Source organism: Sturnira hondurensis, unplaced genomic scaffold (assembly GCF_014824575.4).
Source record: "Sturnira hondurensis isolate 20B ecotype Veracruz unplaced genomic scaffold, ASM1482457v3 Scaffold0001872, whole genome shotgun sequence".
Taxonomy (NCBI): domain Eukaryota; kingdom Metazoa; phylum Chordata; class Mammalia; order Chiroptera; family Phyllostomidae; genus Sturnira; species Sturnira hondurensis.
In genome coordinates this window covers 12,677,832-12,704,622 of record NW_028074503.1, presented here as the reverse complement: position 1 = coordinate 12,704,622, position 26,791 = coordinate 12,677,832, and the positions used below count along the sequence as shown (strand labels likewise).

The 26,791-nt window shown below is 41.6% G+C and overlaps 1 protein-coding gene across 22 annotated transcripts in view; it reads right to left on the bottom strand.

Moving 5' to 3' along the window:
• Positions 1-501: 501 nt before the first annotated feature.
• DTNA (dystrobrevin alpha) overlaps positions 502-26,791 on the bottom strand; it is a 364,229-nt gene continuing 337,939 nt past the window's right edge. For 10 of the 22 annotated variants that reach the window (XM_037032686.1, XM_037032731.1, XM_037032679.1 and 7 more), the window contains 6 exons: positions 25,532-25,628; positions 15,465-15,624; positions 12,725-12,814; positions 11,332-11,500; positions 8,311-8,443; positions 502-1,255 (listed from right to left, as the gene is read on the bottom strand). In XM_037032686.1, the coding sequence (XP_036888581.1) occupies positions 1,115-1,255; positions 8,311-8,443; positions 11,332-11,500; positions 12,725-12,814; positions 15,465-15,624; positions 25,532-25,628 (790 nt within the window). In that variant the 3' untranslated portion in view covers positions 502-1,114. Of the gene's footprint in view, positions 1,256-2,739; positions 3,825-6,704; positions 6,754-8,310; positions 8,444-11,331; positions 11,501-12,724; positions 12,815-15,464; positions 15,625-22,268; positions 23,703-25,531; positions 25,629-26,791 lie in introns of those variants that run through there. The other 12 variants (XM_037032750.1, XM_037032793.1, XM_037032871.1 and 9 more) reach the window with 3 other exon arrangements.

Genomic DNA, 26,791 nt, shown 5'->3' with positions numbered 1-26,791 from the left:
TCGTTTTGCCAAAGGTGAGATATTTTGCCTCCGTTGCTTAATACCCAATTGACAGATCCTGCTTCACGCAGCAAATACTGACTTGGCTTTCTCCTTTGACCAGACAGATATCATGTTACTCTAGGAAAGATTCACTGAAATGGAGTAAAGAACACAAGATATAGTGTTTTTAAAAACATTTTTAATGAAGAAATAATTCCATTCCAAAATATAGACACACAATTAAATAGTTGAATCACTTCAAAATATAACATGTCCCCAGGAGGTCCCATCACACACACACACACACACACACACACAAAACAATACTTAACAGTAATACAAAAACCCCATACAATAGTAGTTTTGTTACAATACCAATGAACGTTGTGAAATATTTAGGGTTTCTGAATTGGTTACTTTGAATGCTGTCAAATTACAGTAGTCATAATTAAAAATGTCTTACAGTTAATTAGCCTCAAGATATAATGCTTCTGAATTTTTTCTCTTTTTGGTTCAAAAGTAAAAATGCCCTTTCTTCTGAGGACACAGTGGAGTTCTTGTTTGTGGCTCCTTGTGCGGAATCAAACCAAGGTGACTGCAGCAACCAAAAGTTGCCGTATTTACAATGTTTATCTACAGTTAACGGCCAAGAACTAATAAGGGTGGACAAAGGTGATTGAAATAAAAGCGGACATAAGTGCTAAATTATGATGCAACAGTTTGGCTCATGCATACTAAGAAAATACATAGTATATCACAACAAAGGCCACACTCTTATGCAATTAAGTTCACATTACTACTTACAAAATGAACCTTCCCTGCCTTATCATTCGAGAATCCATTTTTCACAATCTCCAGCACATCTCCCTCTGACCAACCAAACCTACCCCGACTTCCGTCCTGACCAACCACAACTGATTCCTGAATCCCATACAGTAGATCTCACCCTCCTCCTTCCCTCCATTAATATGGCGTTGTGGAGGAGGGCTGGCTGTGTTAGCCCAGTGCTCATTAATAGGCCATCATCTCTGATGGAAATGCATGTGCAATTCATTGTGGAACAAGAAAGACCCCCCCCCCCCCAAGATATAATTGTACCTAATGGACAGGACAGGTAATGCTGGGTTTGCTCTTAGAACAGGCCCCAAAAGTAAATTTGGAGAGCCAAGGAAAGAAACCCACCAAAAACCACAAAAACCCAAAACAACACACGCCATTTTGTCTCGATTACAGGAGAGGGGTGCTTGAGTCTGGTCTCAGTGCTGACGTGGAGCTAAGAGAAAGAAAAGGTGGCTGGTTAGTCAGGAACTGGTCATCGGCAGCAGTTTCTAGAGACCTTGCAATGGCTTTGCAGGATGGTATCAAAAACCGTGTGATGGAGTTGGCAATGAAAGCTACAACAAGGGGGAAGATTATCAGCAAAACAGTTCAAACCTTAGACAAACATTCTGATATAGAGACACAAAGTGACAAGACTTCAGCTCATTCCAGTCAGTGGCTGCATGCCACTTGCAGGGTCAGAGTTCTGAGTTCAAGAACTACCTGGCTATGAGTTAGAGCTGACAGCAATGTAAGTAGCTGGGATGTAGTGGTTGTAAGTACTGAGTACGAGGCACCCGGGACCACCTGCTCCATCCAGAGAGGTACGGTTTCACAGAAGATGGGCAGTGGAAAGGAGATGAACATTAAGATATACCAACAAAACCCGCAATAAAATCTATCTGTGCAAAAAATCTGAGAACTGTGCAGTTGTGCCACTTTGGTGTCAGCCTGTTCTCAGGGACATTTTAGACTGGTTCTCTGGAAGGAAGTATGATTAAGTGCGTCAGTGGGTAGAATGGGCTCCTTACTAATGCCAACCAAGAGCTTAACTATCCCTAAGGCATGTGATTTCATTTCTGACCAAATGCAGAGATGGGAACATCTTAGAGCCCTCTGGAGAGGGAGCTGGAAGATGTCAGGATATCTGCCGTCAGCTGGGTACCCATTAACTACCAACTATGTGGGGTGGGCGAACGTTGCGGCCAGCCATGGAAGCAAAACAAGTTGCTGAAGTTTTAAGGTTGACACAGAGCCTGTCTTATTTATCTTGAATAAGGCGTTTTCAGAGATTTTATTATACAACTTCACTCTAAAGCAGTGGTTCTCAACCTTTAGCAGGCACCAGAATCACCTGGTGGGTTTATTAAAACACAGATTGCTGCCACCTCCCCCCGTGCCACCCCCCCAACCCCCCGCCCCGCTGCACCAACCCAGAGTTACTGTAGGCCTGGGCTGGGGCCCAAGAATTTGCATTTCTAAATAAATTCCCAGGGGATGCCGATGCTTTCTGGTCCAGGGAACACACTTTGAGAAACATTGTCTTAAAAGGATGTTCTCTTCTTTCTTTTAAAGGAGCAGCAGGAGTTCCAGAGAAGCTGCCAATTTTAGTATAATGCATCTAATATGCTGCAGGATTTTTACTTCATCAAATCTTGAAAAAGGTTATTTTTTCAGTTCCCAAGAATCCCTAAGGGAGGTCTTTAGCACTCCCCTAAAAGGGTCCTCATAAAGGACCATTGGCCGAGTCTTCCATTCTCCCTTTTTGACCTTTCTTTTGCACGCCAGCTTTTCCCTGAGTGCAAAATCCCAATTCAACTTAGCAGAGGCTGTTTCCTTTCACGTGACCACAGAAGGCTGCATGCAGAATACCAGGTAGCCAGCTAAGGCAATAAACATTCAGAAATAAAAGGAGAGTGAACATTTTTGCAAGCGCACTTTTTAAGCCTGTACAATGAAAGCTGAAGGCCTCCAAACAACTTGATAGGGGAACTTGTGGATGAGCGGTGCTGTTAGAGTCATGCTCCCTAAAGCTAGAACGAGAGGGACAGGGCTGTGGAAGAGCAGAGATCACTTTCGTCCGTGTGGGGATCTTATGGCACCTGTGGTTTATAAACAGCTTTAGTAACGATTATTTCAAAACATAGTTCACAGTTTTTAAGAAGATCTGTGCTGATTTTAAAAACTAGATTCTATAGAATTTGAATGCTGTCTGTTTTTGAATATGACATCTATTTGGAAAAAGTATTTACACTAAATTCTATGGCTGCTTTGCTAGAATATCTTGAAAGAAAACAACCTCAAGTTGGAAAGAAGCCCCAGAGACTGCATTTTCCCCGGTAGGTTTGCTTCAAGTCACTGCTCGCAGAGACTTGGAGACAACGGCAGACAGTGCAGGCCAAGGACCCTTCTTGGCTTCTGGGCTCTGAGTCTGTACACCCAGGAACCAAATCCGTCAGGGTCAAGAATAATTGCAAGTGGTTGTTTTTTCCCAATTGCTGTGGAAAAAAATGTACACTGTATAATAAACTGTTTTGCTAAAATCTCAAAGAATTCAGAAATCAAACTTCTAGCTATAAACAGTATTAGTATTGTTATTGTAAACTGAACAGGTTCAATATCATGTGCAAAGATTGAAAATGCTTAGTAACACTGCCGTCGTGGGTCACAGCAGCGTGGGTTTCCAGTCTGTGGGTCTTTTGTTCGTTTTAAACCAGGGATGAGCCATGTTACAGATGTAGTTGATAAGTGAGCTGTGAACCGAGGTCTTTTTTTTTCTTTCCTTTTTTACAACACACTCAACTATGAACTACAAATCTTAGAACAAAATGTTAGCTGCACTACAGTCAGTGGAAAATGTCTTTAGGGGAGGGGGTCTGTCAGGAGCGGTTGCGTGTGGTGGCTCCTCTCTCCGGTGAGGTGGCTGCCAGGCTGCTGTCTTCTCCTCTGTGTGGGTGGGTGCAGCGCTCCCCTTCATCATCGGCTCTCATGTTATTTTCATCATCTGTCTGACTATAGTTTGCCTGGGAATAAGGAATGTGTGATTTTTTTTTAAAGATGAAAACTGTTCTCTAAATCAGAATTAGGAAGCTAAGGGTCCCCCTTTACCCCAACACACACACACACACACACACACTCTCTCTCTGTCTCTCTCTCTCTCTCCCCCCGCTCCCTTCCTTTGAGAATCAGGAACAAATGTCCTGGGACATGGTGTGCTATTTATTGTACCTTCTGAAAGAGAGGACAAAAATGCTCATGTCAAGTCTCTTGCTCAGTGGGTATCTGAAAGGTTAAAGCAGTGTGATGCTGTCCTTTGGACAAGGAGGTATGAACACACTGACTCACCATCAGAATACCATGCTAATTAAAAATTGTTTAAATCCATTTTTGATCTTCAAGTCCCCCAATTTCTGAAGTTAGCTGTGGCTGGCCAAGGAGAGTGAAAGACCATGTGGCCAGAGGGATGGAAAAGGGAGGAATCCAAGATTTGAGTAGGTTGAAAGGGGGTTTTGTTGTACTCAAAGTTGACTGCCTACCCTATGGGCACTGTTTCTTCCAAAGCAGCTGGTTGAAAAGCAATAAAATAGGTTTTATTGGTTTTGTGTTGATAAGCGCATATTTATTTTTAAACAGGCCCAAGGCTCCTTTTGAGCAGATGATGGGTTCCACCTCATGACCCTCACGGGCTCTGTTGGTGGCACCCTAATCGACTTGGAGCTGAGGAAGTTGGTTTAGGACACTTGGATCAGAGGTGCATATAGTTTGGGATAATATCTGGCCTTGCAGTGTAGTCAGACGGTCATACAAATAGATTTCAGTACCACAAACTGCTCTAAAATTTCAGCTGTATTTCTTGGCTACATCAAGAAAAATTACAGTATGATAAAACTAGCTACAAAGAAGAGAAGCCACTAGCTTCTGCGGGGTTTTAGCAGGTTTTAAATGAATTTTGCCTGAGTGGCTGATATAGTAACAGGCTGGTTCCTGTTTAGAGACCCGTGGAATGCCAGGTGGATAAAGGATGCATTAAATGGCAGAGGCCACAACTGCATTAATTTTTTACTGCCAAATTTGTACTGGAGATAAAAAACTGCCTAAGAACTTTCAGAGCACTGAAATATTTGGCTTTTAGGTACAAGAGCCAAATGCCACTTTTTATCTGGGTTTATATCAAGGATAATTTATTGGGCTTTTAAAAATATTTTTCTAAGTAACTACTGTTGTTTAAATAACATGCAGAACAAAACCAAATTGCTGGAGCTAAGAGAGAGAAAATGCTATTAAAGGGAAAAGCTTGCTCCTTTGGGACTAGATTTGTTATAACTGGGGAGAATATTTTCAGAAATGGCTCCTGAGATTTTTTTTCACTGACACATTATGCTGTATCAGGTGTAGCCTTCTTCAGTCCAAGGGGAGCAGAACACAGTGGGGTCAGCAAGCTCCTTCTGTTCACACCAAAAGGGCCTAATAGTTCCAAAACTATATATCATAATAGCAACTATGCTGTAATTTTTTACTTGCTTAATCTTAGCCCGAGGACTGAGACAGGAGGTATGTAGTGTTTGAGCTTGAATGTATTCTTTACTAATTTATGCCATTTAGGATATATATATATATATTTTTTTTCAGTTCAGCAGCCAGACTCAGGGGACTCACTCCATGGTTGGAAAATGCTGTGTAACAACAGTAGATACAAGTGAAACTAAATAACTTGTGAGAGATTTACTTGCTTAGAGCTGTACTGAGGGACATCTAAGTGGCCATTAGCTGGAGCCAGAGAAACCATCTAGACTTATGGGACAGTTAGCTGTAGGGGAATCGAATCATTGCACATAGCTAGGTCCTAGCCTTGATTATTAAAAATAGAGGGAGCAAGCTAGTTCTGAGTACTGGGGGTGACTATACACGTACATTATAACTACAGCAGCTTCCAGCGATTAAATTGCTTATAAAGCCCTGAGCACAGAACCGAGCATGTATGAGTGTGCTCATTAAAATTAAAGTGTGCCTGCCACTATGTTAAGCTCTTTAAAAACTATATCTCAGTGCAGACAACTGCTCTATGATGTAGGCATTATTGTGTATGTTGTACAGAGGGCATGGGGGCTCATCGAGGTTTAATAATTTGTCCAAGGTTATGCTGCTAAAATTTGGTGAAACTCTCATATGAAACCAGGTCTATTAGAGTCCACAGCCTAAGCTTCAGACTATCACCCTCATGTGATCCTGCCAGTCAACTGCTGTTCTTTCTCCATTAGAAAGTTACGGAGGCCCTTCTGTGTACGTAGGCGGGTCCTCGGGGGGGAAAGGGTCACCTGCCACCTAAATGATACTTTTATTGTTACAGCCGCCTGAATTCCGCCAAGGACTTGAATTAGCTATTCCAAAAATAAAAGGCTGCAGAAGCTTTCCTCCATGTTTTGCTTCTTTGGTTTTTGCTTTTGCTTTCACTTGTTAAGGACATACCTTTGGCCTTTTGGACAGCATGACTAAGGAGCTGACTCATCTCTGGGAGTGCTGAGCAAGCTTGGACTTTTCCTTCTCAGGTGATAGAGAGGCTAAAACGTGGGTGCTTGGAGGGACTAGCGATGTGGCCTTGTGTATTTCTGCCACAGAAATAGCCACAGCATATTTCTGGGGCACATCTGGTGTTATAGAAGTTTCTGTGCCATTTTTTCCTAATTAACAGAGTTATAAAGTCAAGTCCCAAGGTTGTTTGCCAAATCTCCACTGGATTGTAATGAAATACCCCATAGACGGGGATGATCCTTTGACAAAAGCAGGGAAGGAGGGTTATTTTATCACAGAGAAACACCTGACAGAGTGACTGTGAATTAGGGTTGCAGGTTATGAGAATTCGGTGTACGGTGGCCGCATTTCCTCCTAAATGAGAGGGTACTTACTTGAGAGGAGAGTGATAAAAGGATATTGTATTCAACCTTGCAAGCTGACCTGTGGGTGACAAAGGACACAAACAAGAAAGGTGACATGTCAAGTCTGTGATGCAGTCAAGCTGGTGAATTATTTGGTTGGAAGCCATGCACAAAGACAGAAAGAGAGATGCCAATGAATGACAGTAGCATTCTGATCCGTGAAACAACCGTGTGCTCAAAGAGCAGTCAAGGAAAATCGCTTCAACGTTCTCCAGGGCACTTGTCTCGCATGGGGACACTCAGGCTGTTATATTCTCCTGCCCCTTTTCTCTGAAGTCACTGGGCATGGAAAGGAAAGGTGAGAGAGAAGCAGCTTAAGACTTACCAACTGGATCTTAAGCTATAAATAGAATTTACCTTCATTTCACTCATACATGGTTAAATTCCTTATTCATTTAAAAAAATAAACCCTAGAATTTCAGTAACTGTTGCCACCCAAATCCAGAAACTGATATGAGCTCCAAGAGGGAGGCCTAACAGTGCCTTCGTCAGCATGAACCAGAGTATGGATTGTTTAACCACATCTCTGTCTCTCCATGTGGCAGAACCAAATGAGCTACGTATGGAATGTCCCTTGGAGCTCCCAGAGATACCCTGGCAGCTTCATCCGGGCTAATTTTCTTCTGCAGACGGGCCACAGAAATCACGAAGAAAGAGCCTTCTCCATGGGTCTGTACTTCAGGGACTTTGACCTTTTCTGCACTGTTGAAGCACAGCACTACAGATGCAGTAAAGCCGTTGTTCCGGCTGTTTTTGTGTATAACTAGACCAACGTTTTACTTGCTTCTGAAATGTGGTTGTTAAAACAAAAGAAAGCCTGATGAGAAAATAACCCACTGGGGCCTGGGTAGTGGCTGGTCTCAAACAGGCAAACATCCCTGGATCCGAGCACACCAAGAAAACATGGATGGATTACAGGGAAAGGAAACATATAAGAAAGACAAATATGGCACTAGAGCAGTCTCCTTGGGGACAATGGTTTCCCTTTAGGATGAGTTACTAATTACACTTATTCCCAATTGCATGGTATGTTGAATGAATTCTCAGATGGCTTAATATAGTCCGGTATATATGACAATCTGTCCATCCACACTCTGCTGAACCTGGAGCCTATGTTCCCCCCAACACTTCTTCGTGAGATTTGTCACTTGCCTACTATTTACATTCGATATGGGGAGGGAGGCTGAGGACAAATGAGTCAAGGGAGGAGAGAGATTTATGCTCATTCGATGTCCTCATGCCTTGTCCTCTGCACCTTTTTTCCATCTATGAGAAAAAGCATCTTCCCTGATGGTGTTGGAGGAGGATGGACTGTTAGTCACCCCATTTCTGCTGATGTGACAGGGGCCTCCTTGCACTTCCCAGGTCAGAATTTATAATATATGGTGAGTGACAGCTATAAGAAGTATTTGAAATTTTTAGTGTCTAGAATACATGGACTAAGTAGTCAGAATATTCCAGAAAGGGGGGGTGGAAGGCAGGAGAAGGCTCTGACTTTTTTTGAGTAATGTAGGAGGCCAGCCTCGGAGGGGCTGGAGCAGAGGTGGTGGGTGGAGTGGGGCCTGGTTCCCGGTACCTGGTAGGCTTCGTCCTGCAGCTTCTGCTTCAGGTATTCCTCCATCTTGAGCTCGTTCTCCAGCTGCCGGACTGAGTCGGTCTCATAGTTCTCATCCTCGGGCCGCACGTAGGGATCCCCATCTTCTGTGACCCTGGAATAAACCACATATGGAGTTTGGGAGGCGCATCTACTTTTTCCTCCAATTCACTTCTTCACTTCAATTCACTTCAACTCAGCATCTTCTGTTACCTAACATAAAACTTAAAAACAAACAACCCCCCCAAACCCCCAAATCTTTGGAAGTTTAGGGAAATATATAATCAACGTATTCTCATAGGTGATTTTTCTACAGCTCTCTGGTGATCATTGATCATTTAATTTTTCTAGGGTTTACAAGTTGCCCTTGAAATGTTTGTCAGTCTTAAAAAAGCCAGGCTTAGCTTTTAGACAGATACAGTTTTCCTAATCTGGTGGCTTTCTTTAAATGGAATCCAAGAACACTTTCTATAAGGAAAGTGAGCCCTCTAGTGAAATAAAAATTAAGGACATTTGTTCATAACTTAACCCTCTCTGTGTGGTGCACGTGTGCAGGCGTGTGCGCCAACATGCTTTATTTCATCCTGGAATCCAGTCTCAGCCTACCAGCCAATCAGTGTGAGGGAGGCTGATACTTTAACCCATAGCTCTTGACCTTAAAAATTTATGCTAGCTTTTAATCTAAGAAATCCATTTAAAGTGTCCAATTTCACTGTGATATAAACATAGAAGAATGACCTCGCTCACTGTTGTGTGACTCTTTCTCCATATATTCCTCCTGGTATATATAAAGTTCTTAGAACATAAATTCACTGCCTAAATTATATGACTAAAATTCTCTCAGGGTAAAACACAGTACATGTTTAGATAGTAGAGATAGTAAAATATCCCCTAAAATTCAAAGACTAGTCAAGGGGAAGTTTCTGGATGGGAACTTAAATGTCACTGCTCATGTTTATTTATATCTGTACAACACATTCTCATTATTTTTAGAGGTTTGGGGTCAAGATAAACAGGTCTGTGAGGCCTCTATGAACTTTGTCTCCCCAACTCCTGCAGCAGTATTGGAAGCTGGAACTGCCACCAGCAGACTGTGACAGCAGAGTGAGGTGGCTTTAGCCACAGTCTTGGATCTTAGGATTGGAGTGAGAAATTTTTAAGTAACCACCATGTGAATGCTTAATTATAGAAAGCCAAACAGATATGTGTTTACCAGACTGAAGTGATGAAAATAACTTCATCATTTTGAATAATGAACAAATCGAGTAATTCTAAATCATAGAGGAAAGGACAAAAGAGCAAACTACGATTAAAAGCAGCAGCCCACTGCCACGTTAAATTATGTTATGACGGTCTTGCCCTGATCTTGTGCTCTACCTTTTCCCAGCTGCTTTCAAAGCATGTCTATTTCTAATTCCTCATTGTTTCTGGTCTTTTACCCACTGCTTGGCCTGGGAGCCAAAACAGCAGAAAGGCCTCTGTTTAGTTTCTTCTTTGGGTCCTTAAAACAGCCAGTTTATTTTTGTAGACTCGTCTGCGGTGCTTTGCACATTAAGCTTCATCACTCTTCTGTCGTTTTTTGAATGGTTAGCCACTACCTTTTCCAGCCTTTCGGTGAACCTCTGGTCCTCCCAACTCCGCACGCCTCACTCTCCTATAGGCCCCACATCCTCGTCTTCCTTTGTTTTACTCTTTCTCCCTCTGAAGCTGGGCTCTGCAGCCCTGCCCTAGTTCACCTCTGTCTCTTTCAGCTTTGGCTTCCTCTGTCTGACTACTTAGAGCTGACCCAGCATCGCAGAAGTCCAGTGGGGGCATTCCTGGTTCTGCTGGCTCCTACCCAGGACCGGAAGCCTAATTGAGTGAAAACCTTTGCAAAATGTCTTTTGAGAGTCAGATTTACACATATTTAACAAGCCAACCAAATTGCATTTCTTTATAATGATTACACTTGTGTGCAGCATAACAATGTTTTGGTCAAGAACCAACTACATGTACTATGGTGGTCCCATAAGTTAATGGAACTGAAAGATTCTTGCTGTCTAGTGACATTGCAGCTGTCATCACATCATAGTGTGACACACTACTCATGTGTTTGTGGTGATGCTGGTGTAAACAAATCTGCTTTGCCCGTTGTATAAACGTAGAGCCCATACAATTATATATAGTATATAATATTTGATCATGACAATACATGACTATGTTACTGGTTTTTGTTTTTCCTATATATTTTAGTGTTATTTTCTACTTATAAAGAAGCGTGCTGTTAAACAGTATGCTGTGCTATGGCAGCAACAGCCCCAAACGTCTCATGTTTACTTTGTCTTTTGATTGCATCATTTTCCCTTGGGCTTGATTCAATCTCATGTTTTAATGAGATTTAATCTATGGTGACATGCTGTATAGGCTTTACCACATAGCCTAGGTGCGTAGTAGGCTCTGCCATCTTGCTTTGTCTAAGTGCACTTTATGATGTTTGTACAGTGATGAAATTGCGTAATGATGCATCACCTCCCAGAACATATCCCTGTTATGAAGTGGAGCATGGATGGACTCATTTCAATTCCTGTGGCATATGTGATATTCATCCCAACCTGAAAAGAGGCCCCTGTAGCATCATGGGGTCCCCCAAGTGCAACTACAGAAAATTCAGAAGATGTTATGACCTATCTCCTGAACTAGTCTGTGAGTCCTGGAAGGCTGGGAGTGATGTTTTTTTAAATCATATTTTGAATAAAATTAGCACAGTACCTTGGGTGACAGTACAGTGCTAGATACTGTGTCCAGTAAGTACTGGTTGGTTTTGGTTATGGATATTCTCTGGAAATTGTGAGCGGGGAAGTCACAATGCCAAATTTAAATGTAGAGCCCATCCTCCTCTTTGGTCAGAAAAGGAAGCTGCACCATCTCTTTTCAAAATAAAAAATGAAGCAAATATGTTTTCTTTTTCCTACGTTCCCTAGAGTATTCTGCTACTGAAAAGTAGCCCAAGCAGAAGATACTCACAGGTCACTGCGCACGGTGCTTGGGGCAGCTCCACCGTGAATGTACCCGGGTTTCCGGGCATGGATTTGCGCGAGAAACGCCTTTTCCGAGGTTGGTGACGGAACCAGATCCTCAAACTGAGTTCGTCCGAATTCAGAATCCACATTGCTCTCCGTTTCACTCCCCACCTCTGTGAGGTACGATAGGAGAAATAAATAACGACTTGTTAGAGTTTTTATGACTGGCAAACAAAGGGCTGGGCCTAATGTAAACCAACCTGGGCTACAGAAGCCATTAACCAGTTACTGTGTGCAAGTCAAGTGTTTCTTTCAATTCCAAATGAGAGTTGAAACTTGACATGAATTACTGTAAAATAGTTTTCTATACAGTAGTCTCTTTTTTTAAATCTCAGTAATATAATGAGGAATCTTTATTGCCTTAATCATTGAAAACCCCTCTTTTTGCTCCTTTATAGAAGTTTTTATTAAATCTGTTACTTTTGCTTAATAGTACTTTAATTTAGGAAGCACAGACCTAACATATTACACTCACTTAGTGTTTCAAAGTATTATAAGAGTATTAGCTAACAATACTTGAGACTTCTACAATAACTTTTTAGTCATTATTTGCTAGGGCAGTGGGTACACACCATTAACATGATATATTAACTCCTGTCACTTTTATACTATTTGGTAATCTTATTCTAAAATAGAAGCAACGATTTTCATTACTTTAATTCTTATTATAGAGGTATTAAGACATTTAAATCCAGATTTCTTTTAATTCTGAAGTTTTGTTTCTTATAATTGTTGTAATTTCAAGTATATGACCACAGTCCTGCCAGGCAAACACCTTGCTAAGCGCACTTTAAGGAACAGATGAGATGCATTAGAAACTGGTAAGACAGTTATTTGAATATTTGCGCTGTTAAAGTCTTTAAAACTCTGTATAGTATTATTAGAATAGAGGTACAATTTTGTGCTATTTATAATATGGGCACATCTTTCCTTAGAGATACTGCAAAGCTAACTGGCTATTGATTCCTAACGAACAGAGTATGAATTAGCAAATAAAACATTTGACTTTATAAAATGACTTCTGTATAATGTCACTTTGGATTATCATAGATATTAACAGTGACTATCTGGTTTCTTGTATTATAAGTCCATTTTAATATTTTTACCATTCTTTTCTAAATTATTAAACCTCCTGCAGTAAGCATATATTAATAGTCTTCTCATCATCAAATGTAAACATTAATGTAAAAATCTGAATATAGCAACAAAACACCACATCGATCTTTAAAAAATCTTTTCATATTTGATAATGAGCAGGTTTCCAGTAGAGGCCCCTAGTCCAATCCATTTGGGTCCCTCTGCAGTGAGCAGACAAGTGAGGGGGACCAGGGACGCACCGGAATTCAGCTCTTTCACAAGAGAGGACATGGTGTTAGTGATGGAATCCGCTGCCACTAGTAAGTCATTCCTTAAATTTCTTCTTGAACCTTAAGTGGAGAACAAATGACAATAAGTAAAAAAAAATCAAAGCTCTTCCTTTTTCCAAAATGTCATGCTGTTTATCATTTCCATTGTCATTCTAAAGCAAGAAAACTTCCAAGACTTCTGTTTAGATGTGTTTTGGTTCATTTCCTTAATAAAAGTACATTGTGCTTAGGGCAGTGACCTCTGATGTGGGAAGACATGGCAACCAATGGGGGTTCGTATAATTTATTGTCCAAATTGGGACAATTTTGCAAGTGAAAGGGGGAGGTTTAACCAGAAGACTGGGTGACAAGTAGAGATGGACCCTGGTAAACCAGCCTGTGTGATCACTCTTCTTGAGAATAATCCACACAGGTGAGTGGTCCACTTTTGGTGGGGGCGCTGCACCTTCCCGGCTGCCACTGTCATTCCAGCCATTCCCTGGTGGCTGAGCCCACCGGACTGGGACCTCTCTCAACACAGCCCTGTGTCCGGTCAGGCCTCCCAGAGGTCCCCTTCCCATTACAGGTTCCTCTTGGGACTGGGAGCCCTGTGCACTGAATGCCCCAGAATATGGGAAAGAGGAGAAGATACTTGCTCTGGCTGCCAAGACATGGACAAAGATGTGAGTCTGTCTGGTACCTTGAACTGGAACTTACATCATGTTTCTTACTTTGTTTTTTTTTTAAGATTTTACTTATTCATTTTTAGAGAGAGGGGAAGGGAAGGAGAAAGAGAGGGAGAGAAACATAGATGTGAGAAATGTCAATGGGTCACCTCTTGTAAGCACCCCCCTCTACCCCAACAGGGCTGAACCTGCAGCCCAGGCATGCTCCCTGACCAGGAGTCAAGCTGGCAACCTTTCGCTCTGTGGGACAATGCCCAACCAACTCGGCCACACCAGTCAGGGCTAGACCATGCTTCTTTATGGTAGAGAAAAATTAGGATGATGTTTCAGGCACACTCAGGGTTGAAGGGGTATTTGTGGGCTGGCCTGGGAACCAGGCAAGGTTGAGATGGGACAGAGGGCTAATCATCATAATACTGGGGAAAAAAAGGCTCAAGATTCCAAATGCCTGACTTACAGATGAGTTTATGCAGCACAAGCTCTTTGTAAACGAGGCCACATTTCATTCTGACATTTCTTGTAAAGTAAAACTAAATAAGTAACATAATAAATACATGAAAATTAAAGAAATCAAAGTTAGATAAAACAGTACATATAATAAAAAGTTCAAACTGATTTAAAATTTCCTCAGGCCTTCGAACCAGAGGATCGCGGTTTGATTCCCAGTCAGGGCACATGCCTGGGTTGCAGGCCTGTTCCCTGCAGGCCAACTCCCAGCAGGGGGCGCACAAAAGGCAACCATACATTGATGTTCCTCTCCCTCTCCCCTTCCCCTCTAAAGGTAAATAAATAAATAAAATCTTAAAAAAAATGTCCTTAAAGTAAGATTTAGAGAAAGGACATTTGCCTTTCTAAAAATTAAAAAGAAAGTTATTTTGCATAGCTTATTTTCTTTTTCAGAAGTAAAAGCACTAATATGAATCTTCCCTTTTCCCTCATAATAGAAAATGCTTCATCCTTACCCAGTAAAATGTGTTTGTCTCCCACACACAATGGGTGAGGAGTCTTTGCTTCCTTACATGTTTCTATATCAGGATTTTATTCATATTAAAAAAGTTATTTAAAAAAATTTTTTTGACTTAGTTTCTTTGTGACTTAAAACTAGTAGTCAAAAATGTTTCTCTTTACCTTGAATCTATATGTGAGGACATGGAAGGGTGCCATGACAAATTGCCAATTTAAAGAAAATGCAAATCACAGACCAAAATAAGCATGCACTTATTTGTGTGAAAATAAAGAGCATGTGTCTAAACAAACACTTAAATGTAGACATTAATATACATTAATTATACATTAATATGTAAGCACAGAGAAGGACCAAACTGTGAATAGTGTTTACTTCTAGGAATGAGATTGGTAGGGTGACGGTCTGCTGGAGGATGTTTTTCCTAATTTTTCCTACAGTTAAAAAATAACGGCAAGAAAAATTTTAAAACGTGTTAAAATGTTTCCAGATGAGTAAAATCGCTTGCCTCGGGACAAGTCCCCTTCCCGACCACCTTGCGTGGGTAAATGGAAGAGGCAGCCAGTGGGAGGAGGCAGCCTGTCCTCTCCCCGCACTCCTTGCTCTGCTCCGTTAACTACAGAGGCCTACGGGGTAGCCCAGTCTGACCGCACAGTGACTCTGCTCTTGGGGCGTCTGTAAAGTGACTAACTGTCCTCCATCACCTAAGGCTAAGAGCTGAATTGTTCAATCTCAATCTCCAGTTGGCTTTCATGTAATGAGAAGAAAGCGGGAAATAAGATCTTCCAGAATTTTAAAAATTCGTTACTTTGATAAGTTCCCTGAGATTTTAGTGAAAGGATTTCCCTTCCCTGAATGAGCAAAGAGTCATAAAAAAATGGAACCGGGCGATAGAAGCCGCAGGAAGGCAAAATGGTGAAGGACAGATTAGCCTACGGAGTTCCTAAAACCACTCCTGGGCCAGGCTCTGACGGAAGCCACGGAGTAACCTAGAATATCCATGGCTTTAGACCACTTGACAGACTGTGGTGACTTCTTTGTCACATAAAAGCAGAACAGAACAGAAAATAAAGCCACTTACTTTGCGCAAACGCCTCCTGTACATCTCCCCCTACCCCTGTGAGCGAGTCCTGAGGTGTGTGAGTCGGGGTGGAGCAGGCAGAGGCGGAGCGCACGGGCATGGGGATGGGCCTGCTGATGGTGTGGCTGGGGGAGGAGCGAGGAGAGCCTGCCCCCTGGGTCTGGAGAGACAATGCAAGTCATTAATTTGTTTTCCCAAGAAAATGCCAAATGCCATCCGTCCCCAAGGCCTCAGTCCAATGTTAAAAACAGTCACAATGAAATGTCAAAGCAGGAGGAAAGCCCAGGTAATTTATTTAGGTTGTCCTAACACCCCACTTGCAGGTGCAGTTGATTTAGGATCTTATTATACAGTATCTGGAGTTGTGGTTACATCTCGAAGCTAAGAATATTAGTAAAGCATTGTTCTATAATATATGAGATGTGTCCTGTGTAGTTATGAAGTCACTATTAAGCAGTGATAATTACGAGGTGTGTCTGTTTTCTCCTTAAAGAAACTTCTATGTAGACAAAAAAGACATCTAAAGATGAAGTTTTGAGTATAGACTAGGAGACGTTTTGGGGATGGATATGATTTGTACGCTTCCTAAATTTTCAACCTGTCTGTCCCAGCATCATTGGTAGAGGAAAATATATAGTTCAAATCATGCATACTATATTGTGCATATTAACTCTCAAATTAAAACAAAAGAAAATATAAATGTGTTTAATCCCTGTTTTACAGCAAAAGTGGTCTTTGTCAAATTGTTCTGTGATGCAGGGATTCCATGGGGAAGAGGAAAAAAGAGCCGATTTTTAGCCACTATTTCCTTTGAGGAAATCCCTGTTTCGGTCTGCGAGAAACGCAGTATTCCAGCAGGAAGCACAGTGGGACGTAAAAGGAGGGATGGGGAGGTGAAAAACAAGCACAAGCCATTTATCTCTGCATCACAGTCTTCAGCAGCAAACCATTCCGAGACCGCCACACCTTGAATTTCACGACTTGGTCTCTACAAGTGAGGTCTCTTGGAAACATTTTCTCTTTATAATAATTAGTTTACAGAGGGAAGTCAGTCACTCACAAATAAGAAAATGCTAGGAGACCCTCGGTGCATACACAACTGATTACGTGTTCACACAGGCTCAATTTCAGACTTGGGTCTGGTCAGGGAGAGTCGGGGTTCCGGCACCACCCCATTCCAGCCCTGAGCCGTGCACCCTGAGAGCAGGGCTCGGGAATAGTCGATTCACATCTGTGCTGTGGGTTCAGCGGCTTGCAGTTAAAACACACAACATCAATCCTGCAAAGTGCCATGCTGTTAGCTTTCCAGGGCTCAGTAACACACATAAAAGTCAAATCTATAAATTGAGAAAAATCCAGGCTTACAAAACAAAGCACAACAGAACAGAAGACAGAAAATAACTCATGTGATGCCCAAGGGGCTGAGGATTCCACTCGTTCACTTGCAACAGTACCTTGGAATGGTCTGTCCGGGCTCAGGGAAGAGAAGTCTGCCTGCTTGCGATGCTTTTGCAGCCTGCTTGCCCCAGCCTGCTTGGGACGGGTCTGGTTTCCCCAGCAAACTCTGGCAGCTCAATCTCAATACCACGGAACTTCTGCTTCTGAGCTACCCTGGCATCTCCCTCCTTCCCACAGCAATAACACATGACTTCACGTTTGAGTCGTGCTTTGCCACGGATCAAGGGTTTCCAAGTACATCCTCACTGATTTCTCTCCACAACCACTGTGGCAGGTACCATTACTCTAAATGCACAGCTGTGGCTCCCAGGGCTCAGAGAGGCGAGGGCTGGTGTCTGAGCCCAGGTGCCCTGACTGCCCCAGGCTGCAGGGACCTTGATGGGCGATGGCTAACAGAGGGTTCCTTAAAGGAGACAGATGTGGGTCAGTTGCCCTGCAGGTTGCCCCACCTCTCCCTGGGAAGCCCTCTGGGGCAGGTGCATCAGTTTCTAGACAGGACCCTCAGCAGGGCTCCTTGCCTTTCTCATTGGTCCTCTACTAGGAACCAGTCACAGCGTGGGGAGTGACTGGAGGAGGGAAGCTGGACAGAAGGGTTGAAGGCAGAAGGCTTCTATTGGCTACGCAGCAAGGGTTACCCTCTCAGCTCTGGGAAGCCAGGTCCCCTTCTGGGGTAGGAGGTTCACAATAATAGTACAACTCCACTTTTTATGGAATTTACAAAATAAAGCACTTTTATGTACATTTTTTGTTTCATTTTCCTGATAGTGTTATGAATGATAGTAGCTTAAATTCAAATGGCAATTTGCACTTTATAAAGCACTTTAATCCCCATTATTTCATTGAGTCCTCCTAACAAGCAATTGAGGTATATTATTTCCATTTTCAGGTTAGCAAACTGAGGCTCAGAGGCAATAACTGGGTTACCCAAGGTCTCTGAGCTAGTGAGTGGCAGAGATAAAATAAATCCCCAGCCTTTAGCCTACAAGGCCAGGGCTTTCCTATGGCACCACATCTGCTTCTCAGGATTGTGCGCACTTGTATCTGCAAATTTGAAATCCAAAAAGCAACAACATGTTCTTTCATAACTGATATGAGGCTCTTTATATGGTATCTACTCAGTATTATTGCATTTCTAAAACCTGAAAGATTCTGAATTCTGGAACATTTCAGAATGTGGGGCTGCGGGCCTGAATTTCAATATCCTAATGGCTCTACTGGGGCTGCTGTGCACCAGCCTCCTCACCCTTGTCCACCAGGTTCTCCAGGACAGGGTGCTCGTGAGGCTGGCTGCCCCCGCCCCTCTGGGCACTACACCTGGCCTCTCTAACCTTTCTGACTGTGAGTCCGGTGCCTGTGGCCATGCTCTCCCTTTCTCCTCGCACTGAGCAAACTCCTGCTGATTGTGTTTGTCTGAGGCATTCCTATCCCTGCTTAATGCCTGGTCTCCAAATCCAACTTTGCCTCCTTCTTTCTGCCTGCTTCCTTTCTTCAAAACTCCTTTTAGTGGTTCCGTGTTAAGAGAAAACTAGTTGACTGTAGTTATGCATTAAGGGAAAAACAATGTACCGAATCTAAATGACACCAATGTATGAATGATTCATAGCCACTAGCTCTTAAATGAACCTCTAATTGGTACAATTTCAGGCAGTCTGATTATGTGAAAATTTTTTGTGGAAGGTTCTGTGCTGAAGAAAAGATTTAGTGACATCTTTCCTGCACCTCATGACACCCAAGTCTCGCCCAGTTGTTACCTGGACTTTTGGGAGGAGGTTCTTGGCTCTTCAACCCCATCGCTCTTTGTAAGGACTCCAGTTTGTTGCCTAGCACCTTCCTAGGACCTACTGCTGCTGGGAATGCCAGGGCTGGTCTTCCTCTCTGTTGTTCTTGTAGGACTACCCGGAAAGGGCAGGTGCCAGTTGTTGGCACTGGGGTCGATCAGTAGTGCAGATGTCACTGAGTTTTATTCTCACAGCGAGTGGCCTCCATAGAACGGGTAGCCTTTGGCCTGGTCAGGAAGCATGGTTGTCTGCTCACAGCTTTAAAGCACGAGAGTGAACAACCTCTGTGAGCATCCTTTCCTGGAAATTACTCGATGATTAATGGAGAAAAGACGTGAGGGACGATGGCCATGCAGATCAATACATAGATCTAAAATTCCTCAGAGGGGAGTTGATTTATGGAGGAAGGAAAACATACATCATACCTGGCAAATTTAAAATAGCTCTCTTTCTAGAGAATAAATGAAAAATTCATTTCTACACCCCATCCTCTGAGTCCACTCAACTTGCTGTTGTATCAATTTTTAGAAAGTCTGACAAGGCCCATAAATTTTCTTATTTTTTTGCAGGAAGCGTTTTGGTTTCCACTCAGCACCAGGAAGAAGGGGTACTAACTGCTGAAGCAGCACTGTCTGGAGAAACAGCATTGCCACCAGGCAGCCACGGGTGGCATGACATAGCCCCTCCCCCATCTCAGGTTTGGCTGAGAATGCAGCCTAGTTAGGTCTGGTTTTAAAGATTCTCGGCAGCCTGGGAAGGTAGGGTAAAGCAGTGTTTGGCTACCTCCAACCCTCTTTTCATCCTTCCACCCAATATGCATTCACTGATGGTCATCACAGGGGTTGTTGTGCACAGAGTGTTGGGAGGACACAGATGAGGTGATGTGAATGATTCTGACTTGTCTGGGGAGGGGGGCATCATTGGAGTTGGGTATCAATAGAGAGATTTCCAGGCAGAAAAGAGGAAGTACTGGGAGAAGAGAAGAGCATTCCAGGCTTTGCAGTATCATGAGCAAGATATCACTGAATTTTATTTATGACATGCAAGGTGTATCCCATGGCAGTTAGGGTTGGGAAGCCAGTAGGGCTAAGCACCAGGTTCACTGTGGGGAGTGGAGCAGAAGAAAGCCGGGACAGGGGTGGAGCTAGGTTTGTGGGATTCCCATGTCATAAAAGGGGCCTGACTTTACCCTGAACTAATTTTACTTTTCTAGAACTAATTAACCAATCCCTAAAATTAAGAGAGAGAGAGAGAGAGAGAGAGACAGAACGACTCTGGAAGGGCATGTTTTTGAACACTAGATGTTAGTGCTTATATTGCAGTTGACTATGTATGATATGAATTCTCCATCCCCCCATCATCATGTTCGACTGCTTCACTACTCTGCAGAATCCCTATCAGAGTCCTGCCCGGGGTAGCTCAGTTGGCTAGAGTGTCGTGCCCATACACCAAGGCTCCAGACAGGACACATACAAGAATCAACCAATGAGTGTATGAACAAGTGGAACAACAAATCTCTCTCTCTCTCTCAAATCAATAAATAAAAATTAAAAACAAGAATACCCACCAGAGAGGAAAAGGAAGTGAAACAGAGAAAGGTGAAATCTAAGCTGGAAAAACTGGTCATTTCTGGCTTGTTTGTATTCCATACTATACTGGGAAGAAGCAGAAACCTGAGTGACCATGACTTCCAGAGTGAATTGAGCCATCAGTTGTAAAGAGAGAAGGGAATGGGAGCAGGAGATGCAATTTGCAATGACATTTGACTTTCTTCCCCTGATGAGACACTGTTAGTTAACTATAAGGAAGAGAAGGGAATGGGTGAATGTATGTGTGCATGTAAAGTATGAGTTGAATTAGAAAGTTCACATATACCTATGTGTGTGCATGTGCATATAACGCATACATTCATACTTATATCTGACACGCATATAGTGTTTTCCAAAGTGCTTGCACATCCATTATCTTAGTCCATTCAACAACCTGGTGAGCGATCTATTATCAGTATGTTTGAAATAAATTGCCAGAAGTGAATTTACTTACTCAAGATCTTCCAGTGTGGAAGAAGAGGGGGGAACACTATCGCTCAAGTGTAACTGCAATAATCTTTCTAAGAAGTTATTATTGAGATCTCACTTTCTGAACTCAAAGTTAGAATGCTTGGTTTTAGATTTGGACATGATATTTGGAATTGGAAATATACCAGAAATTCTGGGACATACCATCATTGAAATTACACTCCAGTCACCTTCATTATTAAACTTTTTATGAGTATTCTTTTTATGGTGCTTTGAACAAATCTTAAATATACACAAAGAAGAAAGAGGGTAGGATAATTTCAATTCAAGTTTTGTAAAAAAATTTATTGCTTATCATATCATAATCATTATATTATATTACAGGCACTAATTTTTTTAAAATTCATGTTTTTTCCTCAAGGGGGAATAAATTCATGCATTACCTCTAACACGAAACAGTATAAGTAGGAATTATATATACCAGTGTAATAAAATACAATGAACCACACAGACTTAGGATAAAGCAAGTAGAGGTTATTAAATCAAGCACAATTTGTTGTGTGCAGTGTCTTAAACCTGATTTTACACAGGGAACATCTCCAAAGAGGAAAGGCTTGTAAATAAACACATAATTTAGAAGCAGATGCCAGACTAAATCCCCTCAATTTTCTCCTTATATCATTTTATACCATGAGAATTCTATATATTTGGATGGCATTTGTTTATTTCCCCGTAGAACTGCCTCTGCAGAAGTGAGACAGGTGGGTTCTGTCTCAATTCTCACTGAAGGTCAGTAGAAGAAGCAGCCATAAGAAAGCTACTACCACATTTGTTCATAATATTTTTCAGCACTGCTATAAAGCTCTGAGTGAAAACTTTGTTTTCACACTTTATGCCAACAGAAGTTTGGTCCCCTGAGAACTAGGATTTCTGCTCTGATAAAAGCCACCAATTATGTTTTTCTTTTTTGCCTCATTGCCAGAAAGCTTAGAATAATACTCCTGTCCCTTATAATTAGCATAATTGCATTTTTTTCTTTAGCATTTTAATTTTTTTTTTCATTTTATGAAGTCATTGTTTATGTTATTTGTTGTAAGCCGCCTCGGGTCCCTTTTCAAAAGAGGCTTGAGTAGAAAAGCAAATAAGACAGGCAAACTCTCCCCGGTCCAGACAATGCATTGCTGACATCTGGGTGTTAGCAGTAATGGCCTTTAAGTACCTCTGCAGCGGCACTTACTGCTGGCTGACCTTCAAAGATGCAGCAGCTGCTGAGGGCTCAGTGGGGAGGAGCAGGAAGGAAAGGAGGCAGTAACGATGCTCTTATGAGTGCTGCCATCATTTCGCTCTCTGCCTCTACACTTTCCGGCTCTATGCATCCATTGGTTTATGAACTTCCTGGTCCACTGAGCCTTTCAAGAATGTATTGCCTGGGAAACGGTAGAGGAGTCCTGGAGGGAAATGGATAAAGCAAGGCTGACTGATTACAGGATGATTTCCCTCTCTGTCCACTAGGAGGAGACCCTTATACTGAACCCTTATTTCCTTTTTCGATGCACAGGCTAAGCGAGAGACAGGAAAGAAGAGAGTCTGTTGGCAAAGAAGTGCCACAGCGAGGCATTTTTCTCTCGCACGATCTAAGTGTGCTGGAAGTACACAGCAATACCCTGTGTATGCATTTCTGGGCAACTATAGAGGCTGTCACTGTGTGTCCTTTGCTCAGGGGTACTGTCTCTTACTAAAATTGGGCTTTAGTTCTAGTAAAGTAATTTTTTCCACAAAATACAAAATAATGTAATACATTGTTTTTATTGTCTGACATTACAGATGAGTTTTACACTTCCTTTTTTTTAACAGACCAGGGGAATAAAGAGTAAAAATGTGTCCAGCATTTTGCAAACATTTTTTGTTACACACAAACACACACAATGAATAATAGGAAAGAGAATACAGAAGGATTAAAAGGTAGGTTGAAATTGGACAGGCTGTAGTTCTAATTGATCCATGGGAAGAATGTGAAACTTTTTCATAATACTAGCAGGTGGGATATATTGGCATACATAGCTTGGTACATGCACTTGAAATTAAAGCTGCTTTTATTTTGCTTTCATCTCATTGTTATTATTTTTTCAGTACACTGCTTTGTCTGGTGGCTTCTGAACTTGTCCACAGGGTTAGAGACAGGATTCCAGTTTAGGCCACAGTTAGAGTCAAAATGTCTCTATTTTCAGAGATGTATGTGAGGGCCTTGTAAACTCCCAGAGCAGAAAGGTTCTCGGTGATAAGAGAAAGGGGGAAAGTTACCCATTCTTTTGAGATTATTGTCAACCAGTGGTAGGGATTCTGCTTGGGAAGAAGTAAACAATGGGAAGCGAACAATTACTGAGTATGTATGGTCTTCATAAGATTGAGCACATTTTGGTGAGCAGTGGGGAATTGGGGCTTAATAATTTTATAATAAGAAGAGATGTAATTAGCTAATTTTTGTAAAAAGAGGTTCCACACCTTTTCAGTAAAATGGAAACTGAACCGAAATTCACAGCATCAGAGGATGACGAGGTTAGCTTCTGCTGAGTACTGTGGGTTTCACCTAGTGTAACTTCAGTGACTGTGATAGGTATTTTTCTATTAAAAAAAGATCAACAACCCCGAAAAGCATGAGACTGGTTTGAAACTGAGACCCATGGAGATCTAAAAAAGTGTCCAACAAATTACAATTTGTTCCCTCTTCTCAAAGACACAATAACTCGTCTTTTGATGCCAACAGTGGTAATAGTTACAAAAATGCTAAATTTAATATATTTCAGTTCAAGCACTACATTGAAAAGGAAGCAAATTAGTATGATTTTTTTCTCTTTCCAAACTGAAGCATGAACATACATTAGAGGCAAAAGCAATGAGAAAAACAGCAGGACGGCAGGCCCCTCCACTGTTAGTTAAGACCTGCAGTAGGGAACATAACTTACTCCCTGTTTCAGTTCTTCTTCCTACAGAAAGATTGAATCAATAACAGTTAGATTACCCAGGGTTCCAATAAGAGCATGTATACAGTGTGAGGGGTGCAAAGTGGGGAAAGCATCAACACAGCTGTGATGGCAGGCCAGGTCTCTTCGACCTCAATGCCTCCAGTTTGAAGTCTTTTTAGGCACTTGAAACTATAGACCCATCTCTTTTCTCCATGTCCAACCATCTTTCTACACAGTGTCTCTGTCCTGGTGTTTGTACATCCTGATACAACAGACTCCTTAGTTAGGCTAAGTTGATGCCCAGATGACTGGTGGTAAATAGACTCTATCCCAATGTTATGGGGATAGAATCTATTGGAATAGAAGCAGGGGATGTTTTCAAAGCTTCCTGTCATTCAGTGAAGAGAAAGATGGGGCTGACCTCCTTCATTTGGCATATTTGGAAAGGAAAGCAGAAAGAGCTTTCCTAGATCATCAAATGAGATAACAGGCCAGAAACAGCAATAGGTGGTTAATTATCCAGTCCTGTCCTAACATACAAAGTGCAACAAAAACCGAATTCTCTGCTGTACATGTCTAATAATACACTGATAGTTGTGTGTAAAGATAAAGCATTTCCAACACTGATGGCAGGAAAGGTAGACTAAGGAGTAAAAAAGAGTAAAGAAAACAAAAGAAAAAATGTTAACTTATAGCAGTGACTAGGTAGCTTTCAACACATACTTTGGTTTAAAAAAGGAAGAAAGGAAGGAAGAAAGGGAGTGAGGGAGAAAAAAAGAAGGAGAAGGAACATGATGATGATGAGGAGGAGGAGGAGAGAGAAAAGAACACAGAAACAAAAAATGATGGGGTGTCAGGGTTATGAGAAGTCCACGAGCTGACAGTCCAGACATCATGTCTCAGGCGCACTGCCCCAGGGACTCTGCCCCTGTTTCCTTATCAGAAGTTCTAGCCCCTGCCTTTGGGTGTCGCTGTCTCAGTCCACACTGTTTCATGCTTGTTTACACCAGGCAGGGTGACCACACAGCACTGATATGTCTACTGGGCCGACTATAGACATGTGGCCAGAATTAGTCTACTTTTGACTTAAAATGTGATTTAGTGTATATTTTAAAAAGGAAAAAGAATTTATGAAAGGAAGTATGTAATTTCCCAAGGACAGTAAGTAGTAATAGATTAGAGCAGTCTGCAGAGGACTTCTAGGGACCTTAAACATGCTACCTTCAGAAAAGTAAGGAGAACAATAAAAAAATTTTTTTTTAAAGCTCAACTTTCTGAAACTAAGTTTGTTAGCAATTTACCAGGAACTTCTTTTTGGCCCAAGGGGTTAATATCTCTCAGGCAACAGGATAAGAAGAAAAAAATAAGGGGACATTTTCAACTGCAGTTGCAATTGAGACCCATAGAACTTATGTGACTTGCTGCTGAAGCCACACAAGCAAGATGAACAATTTGACTGAAATTAACAGTTATTCTTCTTAATGAAACTATTACCACCAAAGTTATTTAGGGGCTGTATCTTTATTTTATGATTTAGACATTAACTTCTATTCAGTTTAGTCAGAATTGCTGAAAGCTTTAAAAGTAAAATATTTCTAAATAAATACAGTCTTATTACATTCAAGGACATAAGAAACTGAAATAAGCCAAGAAGAAGTTGTTCCTTGAAGGTCCTCAGTAGTCTGGTTCCAGAAAATGGGTAAGAATAAGCCCTGTAACTGAATGCTATCATTTGATGCATCTAAGTTCCTATATATGAATTTAGAGCCATATTTTTGGGGAAATCACATATAGTAATTATAAAAACTAATGTATATTGTGTGCAAACTTTTGTACAAAATCTGCCTTACCTTCAGTAGCTTCATGAGACCTTCTAACTGGACCATGAGCTCTCTCCGGCTCTCCTGGAGAGCAGACATTCTCTGTTCCAGCTCATCCTTGCGCTGTCTGAGAAAGAAGCAATTGTCATTAGAAGCAGCATTCAAGTCACTGAGCTAATCACATTTCCCAGTCTGGTGGGACTAGTGGACCTCCAGAAACAGGGAACCTCTGGGTGTTTGACATGGTTACTAGGCAGGGAAATGTCAAATGAATGAACAATTATAGCTTGAGGTGGATATTTATTTGTTAGAAGTCATGCTAAAACAGAAGTTTAATCCTTCAAACACTTTTCCCCTTCTATCCTGGATTAGTCATTGGTGAAATCTTTTCTAAATGCCCCCCAGGTTGGGCCCCCTGTGCTGTGCCCTTGGGTTTCCTTGAGGCAACAAACAAAAACCAAACTGTCGCTGAGAAAGGCCAACCCCAGAGATGCTCCAAGCCCAAGGACCCTTTGGTGAGTCTCACAGAAAACACGGATGGCCTTCATATTTAGGAATTAGATTCATCAAGGGACATTTTTCATCTCTTCCACCCTTAGTATGCCTTTCAGAGGTCAAATATTAATGGTGCATAGTTATTACAGTCAATCTAATTTTTTGTTTGGGTTTGGTTTTATAAAGTCGAACAAATCAGAATAAGGAAGTTCCCACACAATTATTGTAACTGAAAATAATCTACAAGATTTGTCTTTGTTTAATTATCTTTTGTTTTGTTTTGTAGAACCATTAAACTGTCAGCAAGAAAACCATGAAGGACAATCTACATTGTACCACTGATATTGACACTACGAGGTATCCAAAATACCTTTAAAAGGGGGAATAAATGAAACAGTATAAAGAAGCCTATTAATGGTTCACATTTCTGAAGTTTCCATACACTTTTAAATCAATTTCAAATAGATGATTTCACGACCATTAGTGAATAAGCAATATATACATTATTTTCTTGATCCAAAAGCTTCTCTGTCTGAGCTTGAAATATTGGAACGTTTATTTTAGAAATGTGTGGATGTTTTAACCATACATGCATTAGTGTCTAAATGGATGTGCCTAGTCTCAACGGCACAGACACAATGTTAAGTGGAGCCATAGCAGGGACTCTGAAATGAAAAACTGACAATATAAAAATGTCACACTGAGTTAGGCCAATGGCTCATCTGACTGAAAGATATTTTGCGGGAGGACAGGTTATAGATATAAATGGGACGTTTCTAATTCGCTTTCACATTG